The sequence below is a fragment of the Falco peregrinus genome, chromosome 3, assembly GCF_023634155.1.
Source record: "Falco peregrinus isolate bFalPer1 chromosome 3, bFalPer1.pri, whole genome shotgun sequence".
In the NCBI taxonomy this organism is placed as follows: Eukaryota; Metazoa; Chordata; class Aves; order Falconiformes; family Falconidae; genus Falco; species Falco peregrinus.
Window position 1 is genome coordinate 110777338 of NC_073723.1, and position 18794 is coordinate 110796131.

The window sequence follows — 18794 nt, forward strand, 5'->3', positions numbered from 1 at the left end:
GTGGCGTGGAGACACAGATTTCTCTGCCAGCAATCCGATGGTGTCCTGGCAGCCTTATTGTTGAATTAACAAGTTCTGATACGCCCACAGCCTAAAAACTTTCCTTTCCCCCCTCCCCCCCACCGCCCACTTCCCAGGGTCTGCCGGAGGGCGAACACTCACACCCCAGCCAGCCAGTACGCAGCAAGACTCCTCAGATCCCCCAGGATCCCAAGGGCCCGCCAGCAGGAGGACCCGAACAGAGTCACCACCCCACTGTAAATAGGCATGCGGCACAGATAGACCCTCACGTCCACCTTCAGAGGGCACAAGCGGACACGGGCCAGACCTCCTACCCTTCGCCTGTCGCCATTTCAATGAAACAGGAGCTTCCATCACCGCACCAACCTCAGGCGGTTCCCAAGCAATCCATCTTTATCCCCACGACGTCGGGCCCCGGAGCACCGCCAGGGCTGCCCCTCAATCGCCCTGAGCCCCAGTCCACTCTCAAACAAGAGCCGTCTCCTCACCCCGTTGCGCAGAGACCTGTGGATATGGTTCAGCTTCTGACAGTAAGTATTGCTCTGTCATCTTCTCCTGGCTGAGCAGCCTCGCACCCCTCATCCGGGAAGAAATAACTGGGTTCTGCGTAGCTCGTCTCACCTCTGGCACCAAAATTTGACCTCTCTTGCATCAGATGCAGAGAAAGTGATGGATGGTCTGTCTGCTTTCCGGGCTGTTCCTGTCCCCGGTGAATTTTAGCCATGTTCGTGTTTACATGGCATTTATGAGCGCCTCACGACAAGGCGCGCAGTGCAGAGCAGCCTGCTCCTCTGGTTACTTACTTCTTCAAACAGCCGGCAGGCTCAGGCAGGCAGTGCTGCGTCATTTTTACAGTCGGCTGTTTCTTGGGAAGGTTTTTTTCACGGTCAGGAAAGACTGATAGTTAAAGGAAAAGGAAAAAACCACTCTCCCAAAGCCTAGAGACTGAGGAAAAGGGGGGAGATAGCAAGGCACTCATGAGGAATCGAGCATTGCGTTCAGCTCTTGAGTATTTCCCGCATAACCTTGAGCAACTCTCCTGCTGCTGCTTGTTTCTCAATTTTCCCCTTTGTAAAAGAGAAAACGGCGTTTGATAACAGCCCCCCTCTGCCTTGTGCTGTGTGGGAGGCGGAAAGATGGGGAAGTGCTCTGATGTTATGATGAGGAGAGCCACCCAGGCTAAGCCGGCTGGAAGAAAAAGGACTGAATTAACTGATTGAGCAGGACTTAACCCCCAGTGTACAAGGGGTGATCAGATGGTATGTCTGTACGGAGTCCTTAAAGCAAAGCAGCGGTGTCTTAATTGTGGAAGTATTGGAGGCAAACGAGCAGCTCAGATGGGATTTAAGGTCCCCCTCTCCTTCATTTGCATTTAATAATTTCTGCTCCCTCTCTTTCCAGAAATACCCGATTGTCTGGCAGGGCCTTTTGGCTCTAAAAAACGACACGGCTGCTGTTCAGCTCCATTTCGTCTCTGGTAATAACGTCTTGGCGCACCGGTCCCTGCCGGCACCGGAGGGAGGACCGCCGCTGAGAATCGCTCAGCGCATGCGACTGGAGGCTTCGCAGCTGGAGGGTGTTGCACGGAGAATGATGGTGAGGGGTTGGGACGGGGCGAGGACGTGTGTTTGGGAAGGGCTGACACCCATGTGCTGAAAACGGGGCTGCTCTTAGCAGCTGTGTAACCAAAACTCGCGCCGCTTCTCCCGGAAACCTCGGCTTTCGTTGCTTTTGTCACGTTATTTTGGGGTTCTGGTGGTAGCTGTGCGATTCCTTCGTCCCAGTGTGGGTTGCAAGTCACGAGCAGTAAGTTTTCCTCTGCATTCACGCAAAAGGGAACGGTGGGACTGGGAAACCTTTGAAGTCACCCATCCCTCAGCTCTGGAACGAAATCCTGCTGGCTCCAACACGTCTGAGTAAGGTGGAAAGTGGAATTCGGGTTGGAAATGAGTAGCTTTCAGGCCTTTTCACCATCTCCTGGGCTGGCTGAGCTTTCAGCAAGTCTTTTGTAACTTTGAAGGAGTTCAAAGAGAGGATTTTCCACTGCAGATAATGTTTGCTGGGAACAGGCCCCTTCCTGACTTACATTTGACTTAATTACTGTATTTTCTTTGCAGGTGGAGAGCGATTACTGCCTGTTACTGGCCTTGCCTTGTGGCCGGGATCAGGAAGATGTAGTGAATCAGACTGAGTCACTGAAGGCCGCGTTCATCAGCTACCTGCAGGCTAAGCAAGCTGCAGGCATCATCAACGTTCCCAACCCTGGCTCTAATCAGGTATTGGCAGGAAAAGCCCTGAAACACCGTGGATAAATTAAATCGATAGATAAACGGGCGGACAGCCTTCCACCTTGGCTCTTTGCTTAAGATTGTCATTGAGCTGGCTTGTTTTTACTGTTAAAGCACACCCCCTCCTGTTTACTGTGCTGGCATCTTCACATCACCAATCAAAACACTGGTATAATTGATTTAATTACTGAAGATGAACCACAAAGCCCAAGAAAACCCCAGACATACGTTCAGTTTGTTCACAGCCCTACATAGTTGGCTGAAAACAAAACAAACCCATTTTCCAACCTTTTTTTTTTCTTTTTCCTCTGTTCCAAGTAGAGTCCTTGGTTCTTCCTCGTATCATACCATGATTTTTCCAGAACACTTCCAGAACACCTGGTGTTTCCTTGCTCTTGGCCCTGTAACTACAAAAGATTGGAGTTTGGCAGCATGGAGCATTTATTTCAGATGTGTTGCTGCATTGAATCAAATTTAATCTGTTCCCTGGATGTAAAAAAACCCGGAATGAGTGGTCAGCACTCAGAGCAACCGCTGAAATGATAATTAACGGGAATTTTTCTGCCTTTCCCGGTAAACCAGCCAGCTCTTATGTCCCTGGCGTGGAAAAACTCCCCACCATTGGGGCACAGTGTGTCCTTTTTTGCCTAATTGCTCTGGTTTATGCGCACTTAAGTGCCCCAAACCCAGGCCGTTTGTCCTGTTTTCAAACACTGTAGGCCCCGATGGCCCTGGTTTGTGTCTGATCTGTGTCCCGTTTCTGCCTTGCAGCCTGCCTATGTTCTGCAGATCTTCCCACCCTGCGAATTTTCGGAAAGCCACCTGTCCCGCCTAGCCCCGGACCTCCTTGCCAGCATCTCCAACATCTCTCCTCACCTGATGATTGTCATCGCGTCGGTATGAGCTGTTTACCGGTTACTGACTTTTATTATTTTTTTTTTCCAAGGCCCTGCAGCAAAAAAAAAAAAAAAAAAAAAAAAGCCCACAAAAACCACAAAAAAAAATTAAAATAAAAATAAATAAAAAGAGAGAGAGAGAAAGTAATGAAACAAGAAAATGCTGCCAGACTACCAGCCTCCTGCCCTAACTGGCCTCGATCAAACTGTTGCTGGGTAGCGGTTCCGCTACCTTGTATGTTTACATATTGCTTTAGCTTACGGACAACTGATGCACTCAGCAGGCGGACTGGTATTGGGTTTCTGTGCCTCCTTTTGGGGAAAAGATAAAGGATGGCTTATTTTTTTTAACAAAAAAAAAAGGAAAAAAATAAAAAAGAACCTGAACTGCCTTTGCACTAAATTAGTGACTCGGACCTTTGCACAGTTGGAGACACGCTGTGACGTTCTGGATGTCTTGACACACATTAACACGCGCCGTGGACTAAACGCAGGACCTGGGGACTTCTGCTGAAATTTGTGGGTCAAGGATCATTTCACACATTATCTTTTTTTACTTTTATTTTATTGGTTGGTTTTTTTGTTTTGTTTTGGTTTTGTTTTATTTTTTTCTGGATGTGAACCTTCCTCTCCTCCACTTGCCCCTGCTGCAGCCGTCTTCTCTTCATCTGGGATGTACAGTTTACACTGAAAAAAAAAAAAAAAGAAAATACAAAACAAAAAAAAAACCAACAAAAAAAACAAAAGGGAGAGCTATTTTCCTTCCTGGTGGGATATGCAGAACTCAGTGGGTGTGTGTATATATAAATATATATATAATATATATAAATATATATAATACTGACTTTAAAAAAAAAAATCAAATCCCCACAACATACATTTTTTTTTAATCTGTGCCAAAAATGTGTTTTCAGAGAAAATCTTATTTTCATACTCAGACTTTGTATTGTCACTCATTTGTAAGTGCGCTTCATTTAAACATGCCCCCCCCTTGTCTCATGAGCTGTGGAAGTGTTATACACTTGTACAAAAGACTTTCGACCCCCCCCCCCCCCTTTTCCCCCTTCGCCTTCCCTAACACTTATTAATTTATGGAACTGTTTTTTTCGCAGCGCAGTTTTGTTTTGTGTGTCCATTGGATTACAAACTTTATTAAAAAATACAAAACACCTCGGCGCCCGGATCTCATCCCTCGGCCGCTCGGGATGGGGGGGGAGAGCAGAAGGAGGTGTGGGGGCTCCCCCAGGAGTCAGCACCAGTCTCTTGTTTAAAAAACAAACAAACAAACAACAAAAAAGGTAATTTTACCAGAGTAAATCAAATCTCTGTTTATTTTCCCTTGCGTGTTGTTAGTATTTGTTGAAAACCAAAGCTGAAATTTTTTGCTCTGCTGTTGATTTTGGTACGTGCCAACAACAAAAAATAATCCCTGAATTTTGATATTCACCAGCCTTTAAAAAAACAGGAGCCAGACTTTGCCTTTTTCACTGCTTTTCCACCCAAAACCGCAGGAGGGAAGCAGCGCCGGTGGGAGCCACCGAAACCCTCAGTTAACCGCTGGTGCGAGTGGGTTAAATCAAGAGGATACGGTAAGGAAGCAGATTTAGGAGAAAATGGGGTGGGTGGGGGCGTGTCTGGACCCTCTGCCGCGGGAGCAGCTGGGGTGGGACCCTCGGCTGCCCCCGCACTGGGCAGTTGCTGTCTGTGTGTCTGTGCCGCGGCCGAACGGCTGGAGCCAGGATTGGGCCTGAACCCCCAGCCCCAGCAATGGCCACAGGGATGCTGGGGGGCTTGAGGGGCCCCATCCTGCCTGTGAGTGGAGGCCAGGAGAGCGAAATTGTTTTTTGGAGGTGGCCTTTGGGGCAAAAAGCCCATTTTTAGGGAATTTATGCCAGCAGGTAGAGGAGGTGTGGGCGCGTGTCTGTCACCCACCCCAGGGCACTGACCACTGGGGGGTTTGTGCCCCTTGTCCTGCCCCGGGAGGAGCCCAGATCTGGCCCCTTCACCCCATGGGGGCCCTTGGCCCCAGCCGCACCCCCAGACCCCTGGGACTGAGCTACTCACACCTATCTTCATCCTGCAGCACCAGCAGCACCTTTTTGTCCTTCTTTTAACCCAAACCAGGCCATGCACTGCCCTCAGCCTGGGGCCCGAGCAGGGCCGGGGGCTCTCCCCCTTTACCCCAAACCCGCTCCTGGCTGCTCTTGGGGAGTGCAAATCCTGAACCACCTTTTTTCCCTTTCTCGGCTTGATTTTCGACATATCTCACCCTTGTTAGCAATTAAACAAGTATTTCAGTAATCCCAGATGGGCTCCAGCTCCTTCCCCTCGCAGCAAGACCAGACCCAAAGCATCACAGGGTGGGGGCAGGGCACAACATGCCTGTGCTGTGTCCCATTCCCCCCCCGCCCCCCCGAGCATCAGCCATTAGAAAATATTGCAATTTATTCCATCTCTCTCCTTCCAGAAATACACTTTTTACACCATTTCCAAGCAGCTGTCTTTTAAATAAAGGCGAGGGGGAGTTCACTCGGGGGGCGGCTGACCCTCCCCAGCTGTGGGCTGGGGAGCCAGGGGGGGTGGCGGGGGTCTCGGGGGGACCATCCCGAGTTCGGAAGAGGAGTTCTCCGGCGGGAATGACCTGCTCCGTTTGCCAGGCGGCGGCGGTTCCGTATTGCTGGTAAAAGTCCGTGTCAGCCTGGAACATGACGAGGGCTTGGGCCGTGTGGATGCGGACGTGCTGTGCCAGGCTCGTGGCATCCAGGAATTTTTCCCCACAGGAATCGCAGGCGTAGAGGATCTGGGTGTTGGGGTCTGTGAGGGGAAAGAGGGGGGTGACACACACCCTGGGGTGGATGGGGGGGGCGGGGCAAGGAGGCAGCCGCCCCCCTCCCCTTCCCTTTCTCACCTGCTTCTTGCACTTGCTTCACTGCTTTGGTGATCTCAGCTTTAAGTGCTTCAGTCTCATCCGCCGTCACGGCAGCGGCTACCGGCACCACTGCAGGGGGAGAGAAGGGGGGTGGGGGGTTGGGAATGCTGAGTGGGGGGCAAGGACATGTGGGGGGCACATCCTGGCTGGAGCAGGACGCTGGATTTTGCCCAGCACAGTGTTTAGGAAGGGGCTCCAGGCAGGCCACCACATTTCCCAGCCTCGAGCCACAGCAATGGCTGCTGCACCCCATGGATAAGCCTCCAGGCTCCTTTGGGAGGGGCTCTTGGGACCCCCAAGCCGCTCCCCATTGGACTAACGTCCCTTTGGGGACACCCCAAGCTGCTCCCCATGGTTTAACGTCCCTTTGGGGATGGCTCCCAGGACCCCCCGGCTCACCTGTGAGCTGTGTGACAGCGGTGGCCGCCAGCGCCTCGGTGGCCAGCGTCACCATGTCATCGGAAGCCACCGTGACGATGTTGACCTCGTCGCCTTCCTCCGGCTCGAGGATTTTGATGCCGGCCTTGCCCTGATGCACCGTCTTCACGTGGGAACGCAGGTTGTCCACCCGGTTGAAACCTCGGCCGCACTTGTCGCACAGGAACGGCTTCTCCCCTGGGAACGAGATGAGGAATTTGGGGAGGGGGGTTGTTAAAGATTTGGGGAGGGGGCAGTTAAATGGTTTGGGGGGCTGTTGGGAGCCCTGGCGGTACCCACCGGTGTGGATAATGATATGTTTGGAGAGATCGCCCACATTGACGAAGGCTTTGTTGCAGACGGTGCATTTGTGGGGTCGGATATTGTCATGGTGCCGGATGTGGTTGGCCAGTTGGCTCGACTGCACGAACCTGGGGCGGGGGGACACAGTGGTCACCGCCAGCCCCCTCCCCAGCAATGACACCCTGGAACCTCCAGAGCCCCCCTAAAACTGACGAGCGGCCCCTAACCTCTTGCCGCAGCGTTCGCAGACGTAGGGCTTCTCCCCCGTGTGCTGGCGCACGTGGGCGATGAGGGAGCTCGCTTGGGTGAAGGCCTTCCCACAGATCAAGCACTGGCATGGCTTCTCTCCTGGGGGAGAAAAGGGAAAGGTGGGCAGGGAATTGATATAAAAAAATTATCTCAAAAATCTCCCCAAAAGCCCTTGGGAAAGAGCAGAGCTGTGTCCCTACCGGTGTGGATGCGGACGTGCCGCTGCAGCGCGCCGGGGTCGGCGAATTGGCGCTGGCAGTGGACGCAGACGTAGGGTTTCTCCCCGCTGTGGATCCGGAGGTGCCGCTTCAGGTTTCCTGAGAGCAGACGGGGCTCAGCCAGGGGACACGGGGCTCAGCCAGGGGACACGGGGACACCAGCACCCTCCCTCCCTCCCTCCTTCCGCGCACCCAGGTGGCTCCCTTGGGAAAGCCCGTCGCTGTTTATGGAGCGGGGGCTGCACCTCGGCCAGAGGCCAGGATCAGGCAGTAATGTGGGGGTGGGGACAGCCAGAACAGGCATCTGGGGATGGAGAGATGCTGTTGGGCTCATCCAGACCCCTCCGGCTCCGCAGCGGTGTGAGGAGAGGGGAGGGGACATCCCTGTCCCCACAGGCTGGACCAAGGGCTCCTTCCCGGAGCACCCCGGGGTGCAATCCCACGGGGGAACCCAGCCTGGCCCCGTAGAGGAGGACAAATTTATGCACCACAACTGTGGCACCACAGCAAAGAGGTTGAAACCCTCCCGTGCCCAGGATGAACTCCCTTCTCTGGCTCCAAACCGCCCCCCCCCGCCCCCCGGAGCGGTCCCTGTGCCCCCCCAGGCAGCCAAACCTCCGTCGCTGGGACCTCACCACCTACCAACCCCGTGGTACCTGAAGTGGTGAACTGTTTGCCGCACTCCCGGCACTTCAGGGGCCCATCCGCGATGTGAATCTTCAAGTGAGCCTTCAAGTTCCCCACCTGGGGACAGACAGAGGGATGCAGACAGCCCCCGGCCCCCATCACCCCATCTCCCCCCGGCCCCGGAGGGACACGAACAGCCGCGGGGCCGGCTCTTCCCCTCGCCCAACTCACCTGGTTGAATTTCTTGTCGCAGTGGGGACACTTGTGCTCCTTGTCGGTGTCGTGGGTCTCCAGGTGCCGCATTTTCGAGGTGGGATCGGAGAAGGAGCGCCCGCAGTAGTCGCACTGGTACGGTTTCTCCCCGCTGTGGACCAGCTGGTGCCGTTTCAGGTTGCCAGAGGTGGTGAAGAGCTTGCCACAGTCGTCACAGCGGTATTTGGCCTCTCCCGTGTGCCGTTTCTTGTGGAGGTTCAGCAGGCTGATGAGGCGGTAGCTCTTCCCACACTCCTCGCAGCCGTAGGGCTTCAAGGGGCTGATGGAGGAGATGGGGCCATCACGTCGGGGGGAAGAACTGGTGTGCCGCGCTCTCACCGCGCCGCTCCGAGCTCCGCCACCCCAGCTAGACCCGTCTGGATCCCATGGGATGTCTTGAAGCAATGCAAAAGGGAAGGATGGACAGAAACGCAGGTCTTCTCCTGACCACCCCAACATGCCAATGGATTTTGCAAGGGTTTGATCTTTTGCGGTAAAAGCCGCACTTTTTTAGGCCCGGCCAGCGTCTTTTCATGCCTGGTGCCATCCAAACGAGCTGCTGGGAGCCTCCAACCCCACAGCGCCGAGCCCGCCAGACCAGCACGAGAGGCAGAGCGGTGCTGGCCGCCGTACTGGCCTCTCGCTCACACCCTCAGCCGGCCACCAGCACCGTCACAAGCATTTCTCCCCCCCACTTGGCCTGGTGGCACCTCTTGGTCCCCTGCATCACCGTACCTGTGCGTCTTCTCGTGGGCTTTGCACGCAGCCGGGTCGGAGAAGGCTTTGTTACACTCCCTGCAGGAGAAGGGTTTCTCGCCGGTGTGGATACGGATGTGCCGCTTGAAGTTACCGGTGTGGGTGAACTCCTTGCCGCAGTCCTGGGGACAGAGAGAGACAGGCTGGTGACACCCGGTGTTCCCCAGGGGACAGGAGACGCCGCTCGGGTGGCGGCTGGCCTCACCTCACACTTGTGCGTGACGGAGCCGTAGGCTTTCGACTCAGTCCTGTCGCTGTAAGTACCGGAACGCAGCAGACGGGTTTCACCCGAGTTTTCCTGCCCGGAGTCGGTGCTCCCCGATTCATTATCTTCAGCATTTTCTCCATTCTCCAGCTGGGGCTGCCCTTCCTTGGGGATTTTAGTCTCCTCTTCCTCCTCTGCCGTCATCTCCCCCTCTTCCTCCTTCCCTTCCAGCTCCATCTCTGTAGGCAGTTAAAAAATAGGTTGTGACAAATTGGGTTTGTGTCTCAAGTGCTGCTCCCCACCTGCATTTCCTAACTCTAAGCCTGGGCTTAAGGCAACGGGGATTAGACCTGCCCTACCGTGCCCGGGGAAATCCTGGGAACTCCATCGCTTGACACAGGTGCCCAGACCTCTGCCTGGAGTCAGCTGGGATTTGCAGATTATTAGCCCTAAAATCCCCAACCCTGTACAGACAGAGGAGCATTTCCCACCCTCTCCTAGCTCTGCCCCGTGAAAACTGCTGCTGTGGGCTCTGCGACTCGCAGGAGAGAGCGCTTGCACAGCAAAACTCACGCTAACAAAATTAATTCCATGGAAAACAAGGGTTCAAGCCTTGCCCAGCTTTGTTTCAGCCCTGCTGAAGGGCATGGGCAGACAGCAAATCCCGGCCACCGCCCTCGCTCACGAACACACCTCCTGTTTCGGCACCCTGAGAGACGCTGCCCTTTGCTGTGGTGCTGCCGCTGCCGGTGACGCTCTCCGCTGGCTGCCGGTGGCTGGGAAAATTGGCGTTGGAGCCATCCTGGATGGCAGCATCAGCCCCTACAAACGACAGAAGGTCTCAGGCACGTGTGGGGAGACACACAGGCTCCACACAGCAGAGTCTGGCAGCAGGACAGTGTGTTGGGGTAGGTAACAGCGGGATTTTGGGTGTCATCCCTTGGTGGCTCACCTTCTTGGCCACCCAGCTGCTCCACCTGCGCCTCGGGGTGAGCTGCTGTGGCTGCGGGCGTCTCTTCCTTCCCCTCCGCGTCAGGAGGAACTGGTTTGGTTTTGTCAAGGTCACCCAGTGCTTCTGTCACCGACGCCTTGTCCTTGACGGTTGCCTTGTCGGCCCCTGCAAGGGAAGAGCGATCCAGCTTCGGCTGCCCATGCAGGGGCACCTCAACGGCTGCCAGAAGGGTTCCCAAATCCCGTACGGATTCAAGGAAGCTTCAGCTCTTCAACGGCCGGTGCCACACAGGGGCAATCAAACCCCATCCAGACATCATCGCGCACCAGATGCACCCAGGATGGGTCTGGATGGTGGCCAGAGCACGTGGCTGCTTTGTGGGGTGATTCTGAGAATCCTTGGATGAGGGGATGCTACGTACCGATCTGGGCAGGGGGCTGCTGGCTCTCGGCAGGGCTTACTGCCGGCACAGTGAGGGACTTGAGAGCGTGGCAAGCGCTGACGATCTCCTGCATCTGCAGGAAACCCGCCACGGCCAGCACGTCTTCCACGTTGTCGGAGTTTAGGCTTAGCTTAGCCGTGTACATGAACTCCAAAACCTGGCCCAGGCCTGCAAGGGAGGCGATGCAACCAGAAATAAGCTCTCACCGCTCAGCCATACAATTTTGAAAAGCTCAAAGCGCATGAAACAACAGGGTGATGAGCCTCCCTCAAACCCTGGGCACCAAACTGCTTTGTTTAAGCAGCTCAGAGGGCTGTCAGGCAACCCTCTTCCTACCTGCCGCGTTGCTGATGTCGAGGTGCACCACATCCTTCTGGTCAACGAAGAGCATCCTGAAATACTCGCTGCAGGCTGCCAGCACGGCTTTGTGGGCCTTGAAGTCGATGCCGTCCACCACGAAGGTGCAGTCGCACAGCAAACCCAGCTGCCGCTGCTGGTTCAGCTGTTCCAGGACTTGCTTGCTGTGTTGGGGGAAATCCATGGCTGTGGGGGGAGAAAAACAAACCCCGACACCGCGTCAGAAAGGGCCATGAAGCAGGACAGATCACAAAGCCCTGGATCAACCACAACCCTGCCCTGTTAGTTAAAAAACGCAGCCCAAAAAGCTTAATTTCAGCTCCTTGCTACAGCCACCTGCCTCCCCCACCAAATACAACCCCAAAATCTTTCCTGTAACAGCTGCAATGCCACCACAGGGCTGGAGTGAGAGTTGATTAACAGTCAATATATTTTTTGCCATCCTAACAGCATTTAAAATACACTTATTGCTCTTCAACCGGTTCAAGCTGCAAGCAGGATCCCTGCTGCCTCCAAAAACACAAGTGCCATCACTCCTCGGGTGAGCAGGTGGTGCCACCGCTCCTGTTGCACAGCACAGAAAGTGTTCATCAGAATCTTCAAGCTCCTGACCACTTCAGGTGCTCACGTCACAATACTGAGTGATTTTTAATTTTTTATCATGTGTTTGGAGGGAGTTTTCCCTGCTTGAAGCCCAACTTCGGCTGAGGAATGCTGCAGACTGCTGGGAACATGGTGAAAGCCCATTTTTCAAGCAGGTCCTCATCAGCAAAGGTTGAGGGGCACCATGAGCTTGATCTGCCGCCAGAAGCTGGGTTTTCTCCTGGGCTGTACCTGCAGGGGGCAGGGTAGAGAATGAAGGGTTTTCAAACAGCTACGTTTTCCAAAAATGATTCCGGGAGGGCTGAAGGGATCATTTCATCGCTTGCTAGGCAATGAAAGTCCAGCTAAAGTCCTTAAAGCTCCGGATGCTGGGAGAAGCAAAGTTATGGCCAGGGAAGCACTCCTGGTTTCGTTATGGCCAGGGAAGCACTCCTGGTTTCAATGTTCAGTCGATGCTCAGTGCCTCCCTGAAGGTTTCCAGCTCACAGTAGCTGCTTTTCCACTTCACCAGCTCTTAAAAGCAGCCCAGAGAATCCCAAGCTGGGGAAGGGCAACCGGTTTGGATCCACAAAACCAGGTTGCTTCCAGGCAGCCACGAGCATGTCCCTGCCTCTGGATCCTCTGGATCCCTGGGAGCCCTGCACAAGCACAGCAGGCGAGCGCCGCGGGCAGAGGGAGCCGCCTCCTGTCTGCTGCGAGTGCTAGCACCGTGCTCGGTGAAAGACCTGCCCAAGGACTGATCTGGCTTCCAAAATCATTCCCAGTGGAGATGAAGAAACCCAGACACCTGACAGCATCAGGTCACACACAGAGAGAGAAAGTTTTGCTCCCCAAAATCACTATTTGTCTTTGCAATTAACTCACCACCACTTCTCCCCAGCTCTCCAAAACGTGGGGTACTTTTTAACCAACACCCAAAGCGTGTCCCAAAATATATCCCTTGAGAGCCAGAAAAATCAGTATTTGTATCAAAATCTGTCTAAACCCCCGCACACGCATGACACTAAGGTCTGTAAAAGAAGCTCTGGAAAAATAGGGGAAGATTTTCCCAGCAACACAACCACCACTGCCTTCCAGGCTCAGAAAGCTCTGCGTGGCAGGACCTGAGAAATCACGACGGTTCGATGCTTTAAAAGGCTATTTTCCGTAATTTGTAGGAGGCACTTTGCATCTGAATGATGATTTTTATCACTCCCTGACTGGACTCGCCTCAGCTTTGCAAAGGAAGCAAAATCCCAAGAAATTCAACTCCAAAAAACTTCCATCTTTTCTGTGGTTTTCTCCGTAACGTCACATTACAGCTCTGTCAAAGCAAGCGCAGGCAGTGGGGCAATAGTTCGGATGAGCTGCATATCGCCCTCACACCCAAACGCTGTGCCCAGCGTCCCCCCAGCAGCTGAAATCACCTTTGCACACTAAAATCCCTGACTCAAGCCTTAAAAATCCCAAATATCTGGATCAAAAAACCCACGGTGCACTCAGAATGCCACCCTGGTTCCTTGCCACCAGGTGGGCACAGCCAGTTCGTGGTTCTGGTGCTGAGATCCGCCTCCATCCCTGACCGAACAGGATGCGCCGAAATAGGGATGGATCTGGGGATGGATGCAGGGAGGGTAAATGCCGAATCAGGCATTGCTGGTCCACCTGACCTCTAAATAAATTAGCTCCCTTTAGTGCGAATCCATCGCTGTCAGCTGTTTAAGGTGCTGTCTGAGGACGCGTGTCAAATGCTCCTTGCCTGAAAAACAAAGATAAGCCAGGATCGGTGCCTGAACTCACCCCTGCGCTGCGAGGAGCGGAGATATCCAGAGGACCAAGTCTGCGCGCAAGACAGTTGCGGCTCTCCTCCAGAGCTTTCCCCCTTCCTGGTACTCAAGTCAGTCTCTACGCAGCCATCCTTGGAGAAACGGGACAAAAAGCTCCATTTTAAAACCCAAATCTCCCATGTCGAAGGCACTAAGGTCTGACATCACTGACCCAGGACTGGGCACCCCTCAATTTCACCCTGTCATTTCCCATCCCAGCCTCTCCCCAGTGCGGCTGTCGAGTCTCTCATTACCCAATTAATCATGGAAAAGCTTTGTTATGAGAACACCCACGCCTGCTGCACGTGCTCACAGAGATAAACAGAGTGGCTACAGTCCGAGGGAGCTTCCCACATGAGCTCCGTTATACTCTCTCACTTATTAATGACATTAACCTCTTCCTATACCTGCCACCCAAGCAGCTACCTATTAAAAGGACTCGATAAATCGGAAAAACCTAGTTTAAACGTTGCCTTTCAATGCTGTCACCATCCAGCCATCCCTTCTTATGGTGAGACGATAAAAAGGAAGAGGGGGTTTACTTTCTGCCTACCGTCATCTCCCTTCTTCTGTGTCAGCTTGGGGAACAAAGCAGCCCTAATCCTTTCAGTCTCTGTGAAGAGCTGTCTGTCCTCATTTCCAGTAACTGATTCTGCAACATTTTTAGTTAAAAAAATAAAGTTAAGAGCTGATATGACAAGAGCATTCAAGGTACAGATATGCTAATAAGACAAATTACAAAACAGATAGACTCCAGAGTCTGTGGTCAGCAGCAAAACCAGAAGGCAAGTTCACATTTGGCTGTAAGGAAGGGAAAAATAACGACAAGTGATGACAGGCATGAAAAAAACACGGTGAAAAGGAGCTAAAAGAAGAAAGACACAAGGAGAAAGGTGAGCAGAGACACTCTGGACACCCCTCAGTGATCAGGCCCCCCACAGACCCCTTGGCTGTTTAGTTTTCAGTCCCATGGATGCGCTCGTGCAGCTCCTGACGCGGCTGTGCAGGCAGGGCTGCCCGCAGGTAACTGGAGCCCTGGGCTGCAGCAGGCAGGGAGCCAGCACGGCCGCTGAGGCATCGCCAGACCTCGAGCTCTGCCGTGAAAACCGCCCATTCCTGCGGCACCCGGATGATGAACTACAAAACCTTCACCTTCCTTGAAAAACCCTGCCTTTGGAACGCTGCCCCATGCCTGAAATTTCAGCGGAAGCTTCTGACGCAGAAATGCAATGAGGGAAACGTGGCTTGTCCATGAAACGTGCCCAAGAAGCGACACCCGCAGAGGGCACGTACAGCCAGTACAGGCTGTCACCACAGCAAAAATGATGCCAGAAGATGAGAAAAACCCTTTTTTCCTTGAGCTGCTGCACGAAGCTTTGAAGTTTTCTCCACTCTTCTGCCGGCGACGTCCTTGACACGCAGGTAGACAGCTCGTGTGGCATGAGGGGACTCATCCTGCACAGCGCTGGCTGTCAGGGCTGCATCCCCCCGAGACGCCTGACCGTGTCCTGAGGGGGCGGTGGCTGCCCCACGCGTGGGGGGCACAGGGCTTCACTCCTGACCTCCCCCCAGAGCACCCCACGGCTCCGTGGGGGGACACCCCCCCTGGACAGGGCCATGCTGGTGAGGGGGGGGCTGGCGAGGGCCCTGCCGAGCGCTAGCAGCCCACCGTTCCCCTCAGGGCAGCCGCCCTAGGCCTCTGCGCCTGAGGGGGGTCACAGGGAGTGGGGCACACAAATCCGGGGGCAGAAGGGCTGCCACAGCCGCCCCCCGCGCTGCTCAGGGGACGGCAGGACCCCCACGCAGCCTGCCCTCACAACACCGGGGGCCGCACACCCGGGCGCCCCTCAAAACGGCTCCTTTTTAGGGGGGAACCCCCAGGCAGCGAGCTGGGCCGCAGCCCCTTTCCCCTCCCAGCCCCCCTAACTCTCCAAAGCCCCCTCCCCAGGCCCTCCAGCCACCCCCCCGGACAGCCCCCCTCCCCCCCAAGCCGCTACCTGCCATGCCGGGCCCGGCGGGGGCCTCACACCGCCGCCCGCAGCGCTCACCGTGACACGGACCAGACAAAGGGCGCCGCCATCTTGGCGCCGGGCGGAAGCGGCGTCGCCCTCCCCCGCCCACCGGCCGCCCCGCCGCGCATGCGCGGCCACGCGCGGTGCGCGAACTACGCCTGCGCGCTGCGCCGTGGCCCCGCCCCCTCCCCGCCCTCCCGCGCTCCCCTCAGGCGCGTCGCCATGACAGTGCGGGGCGGCTGGGCGGCGGGGACCGCCGGCGCGGCCCCTGCGGCTCCCTGAGGGGTGAGGGGCTCTGTTCCGCCATGCTGTGTACCCCTAAGGGCTCTCGTTCCCGCTCCGGGGTTGCCCGCAGCCCTAGGCGTGCCAGCGGGCCGACGCGTCGGGCAGTTGCCATGATGGCGGCCGCAGGGGATGGGCCGGCCCTGTGCTCCCCGCAGGTCCGCAGGGCCGACAGCTGTTAATGCTGCCTGAAGTGCGGCCTCTGTGCGGGCAGACCCCCTCAGGTGGGCGTGCGGGGCCAGGTGGCATGAGAGGCCCTGCAGGGATGGCAGCTGTGCACTGCCGTGACTTGGCGCAGGTGCAGGCGGCTGGCTGGAAAGCGGGCAGCCCCAAAAAGCATAAAACTTCCTTTTAGCAATCTGTTGCCCCCTAAGGCCAGATTTCGGCCTGCCTGCCCAAAGCAAGCCCAAGCTACTGCGGGGTCTGCTGGGAGAGGGGCTCTGAGCTGTGCCTTTGCCCGCTCTCCGTTACCCCCAAATCTTACCCCCTGTGCAAAACCAGCCGGCTTGGGGGGGGTGAAAAAGTGGGCTTTTTAATTCCTGCTTTCCTGGAGCTTCATGGGTGAGGGCCACCTAGCAGCCTGTCACCACTAGGTGGCGATCTGTGACCGCCGTGGGTGGCTCCCGGCCTGCTGGGGTGCCCTGGGCACGCGGGGGTGGCATGTCGTGACAGAGCAGACACAGCCCATCGCAGAGGATCAGCGACAGGGCTGCTCCTCGCCTCCGTGGCTCCAATTCCCTAAGCTGTGCTCTGGCGGCTTTTATAACCATTAAGAGCTTTTAAAAAACTTTTTAAACATCGTTCCTCGCAGGATGCTGCGGCGGGGAGTACCCTCAGTGATCGGCAGTGGCCCGAGGAGCTGCTGGATGAGCTGTGTGTTTGTGTGTGTGTCCGGCGCTGCAGGTGTGTTAACGCAAGTCATGAGTCGTTAGGAGACAAGTGGGGACGAGGTGACCTCGGAGCTGGAACAGCAACACGAGCTGGGCAGTGTGTGGTAGCTATAAACAGCTGCTCGCCCTGAACAGGCGCCTGACTGTTGTTTGTACACACAGGGAAATGGAGCTGGGGATTTGGGGAAGCTTTTGGGCCCCCAGAAAGAAGCCCCTGGGTTTGACAGCCAGGCTAGGACCATCATCCCGGCTGGGGCTGCCTGGGGCTTCCCTGAGGGTGGTGGGTGCAGGTGGGCGAGGGGAGGAGGAGGATTTGGTGACCTTCCAGGTGGGCCAGCGGCCGAACAGCTGAGGGAATGGCTCAGAAATAGTGTCAGGGAAGAAATGAGTCACCCCGGGCTGGAAATAAATGGGGCAGCGGGCACTGGAGGGGAGCTGGGTCGGCTCCTTGTCCCTGTTTTTGTCAGGAAGAAGGAATCACTTGCAGGACCCCTTACTGAGACACCCCTTGGGGCTGAACCCGCAGCCCTTTTGGGGGAAATGCATCAAGAAAACAATAAAAAACGGAGGAGGCAGCAGTCAGGCGTTCTCAATAATTTATCACAAGCTGTATATACAGGGACAAGCTCTGGCAGAAGGTCGGGGAAGGGAACCTCGCTCCTCACTCCCGGCAGGGCTCTTGGCACGCCGGATCTTCCCCATCAACCCTCACCAGCTAAAAATCACCGGAGCCAGGACTCCCCTCCGGAGTTTCTCCAGTGGGTGATGGGATGCGTCTCTCCACGCCGGCCCCTCAGCACAGGTCCCTGCAGGGGAGCATTCCTGTTCCCTACCCCACATCCCGCCTCCTTCCCAAATCACCTAAATAATTAAGGGGGGCGGGGGGAGTGGAAGGGACCCCCGACCCCTCAGATCTTGATCTCAGTCCGGAAGGTTTGCTGGACATGGTCGGTGTGCTTGGCGGGCTGTCGCTGAGCCCGGATGGTCAGCGTGCCGTCATCCCCCAGCGAGGACGACACCGATGTGGGGTCCACGTCTTCGGGCAGCTGGCATTTGTGGGTGAAGGTGTTCATGACGGTGCCGTCTGCGGCCAGCTGGGAAAAAATAAAATGGGTGAAAAAAGGGGCGATTTTGGGGTGCAAGCAGGACAAGGGCTCATTGTTCCCTGCCCTTGGGTGAGGCTGGCGGTTGCGCCTTGTGTGTGGGTGGTAATGTTTATCTCTGCTAGGGGATGGGTGGCACGTGGGTGGCATCGGCAGGGGGACAAAGTGCTTTTTTTGGCTGGCACCCGCCTCAGAGAACGGTGATTACAGAGCTCCTGGGTCTCCTGGGCTTTGTTGCTGTGAAATACGGGGCCAAAAGGCGAGGAAATGGTGAATTAAACCCCACTGAGGTTTATAGCCTTGGCCATTAGGAAGTCGGGTGGGAGATGGAGGATCCCTGTGTCCCCCACGTGAGGATTTTGGGGTCCCCCACAATGGGGGAGAGTGGGGAGGGGAGGGAGCACCCACCTTCTCGGCATGCACCTCGATCTGGTTGTTGGAGGTGGTGACGATGATGTCCTCGGGGGCGAAGTCGGTGACATCCACTGTGAACTGATAGGTGTTGCCCAAGGTCTTCACCGCGCCGGTGTTGCCAGGCCGAGCTGCCGGAGAAGGGGCGGTCACAGCCGCGGTTCGGTGGGGGTCCCCCCCTAACGCCTCTGGGGGTCACAGCCACAGCGATGTGGGGGTGTTCCCCCCACCCCAACTCACCTGGGAACCCCAAGGTCTCGCCGCGGGGCCGGACGAAGCTCCCAAAAAGCTCCATGGTGCCGGCGGGCGACGCTGCCCGGTGGAAGCTGTGCTCCGATCGGAAAGCAGCCGAGGATTGCACGTTCATCCACCGCTCCCCCCACACCTCCACCCCCGGCTCCCACTGGGGAGGAAGAGCGAAGCCCCCTTCCTCGTCCTCCTCCCGGTGAAGGCGAAGAGCCGGTTATTTCGGGGGGGGCGGCTTGACGAGCCTTTTAAAGCCTCGTTACGGCTCCCGGCCGCCTGCCAGAGCTCTTGTAAAACGGGCTAAATTTAGGTCTTGCGCCGGAGACGGTGGAAATTTTTCCCCTCTCCGTCTCCCCCCTCAGCGCCGTGGAATGCGATGCTGGCGTTCCTGCCTGTTATTAATGAGTAATAATGATAATTAATTAAAATACTTATTAAATACTCCTCGCCCCGGGATGTACTTGGGGATTGGGAGCTTGGAGGTGGCGGGGGCGGGGGGGGACCCGGCTCGCTCCGGCCCGAGCGGGTCC

General features: G+C 55.9%; 3 protein-coding genes across 3 annotated transcripts in view; 1 reads left to right on the top strand and 2 right to left on the bottom strand.

The window, feature by feature from the left end:
* SPEN (spen family transcriptional repressor) overlaps positions 1-4374 on the top strand; it is a 71026-nt gene extending 66652 nt beyond the window's left edge. The window contains 4 exon segments of the mRNA XM_055798899.1: positions 138-551; positions 1423-1617; positions 2139-2297; positions 3081-4374. Of these exon segments, the coding sequence (XP_055654874.1) occupies positions 138-551; positions 1423-1617; positions 2139-2297; positions 3081-3212 (900 nt within the window). The 3' untranslated portion in view covers positions 3213-4374.
* Positions 4375-5632: 1258 nt separating this feature from the next.
* Positions 5633-15454, bottom strand: ZBTB17 (zinc finger and BTB domain containing 17). Its single transcript, XM_055798951.1, is given in 18 exon segments — positions 5633-5782; positions 5784-6019; positions 6114-6203; positions 6534-6749; positions 6852-6982; positions 7082-7202; positions 7304-7420; positions 7978-8065; positions 8180-8480; positions 8936-9078; positions 9162-9400; positions 9855-9983; positions 10114-10278; positions 10535-10723; positions 10892-11098; positions 13295-13412; positions 13874-13972; positions 15318-15454. Coding segments are annotated over 17 exon segments (2547 nt in total). The 5' UTR covers positions 13880-13972; positions 15318-15454; the 3' UTR covers positions 5633-5731.
* Positions 15455-17086: 1632 nt separating this feature from the next.
* Positions 17087-18661, bottom strand: HSPB7 (heat shock protein family B (small) member 7). Its single transcript, XM_005229639.3, has 3 exons — positions 18259-18661; positions 18016-18149; positions 17087-17598 (listed from the first exon to the last, which is right to left on the bottom strand). Exons 1-3 carry the CDS (start codon positions 18383-18385, stop codon positions 17413-17415), a joined length of 447 nt encoding a protein of 148 aa, XP_005229696.1. The 5' UTR covers positions 18386-18661; the 3' UTR covers positions 17087-17412.
* Between the last annotated feature and the right edge of the window lie 133 nt (positions 18662-18794).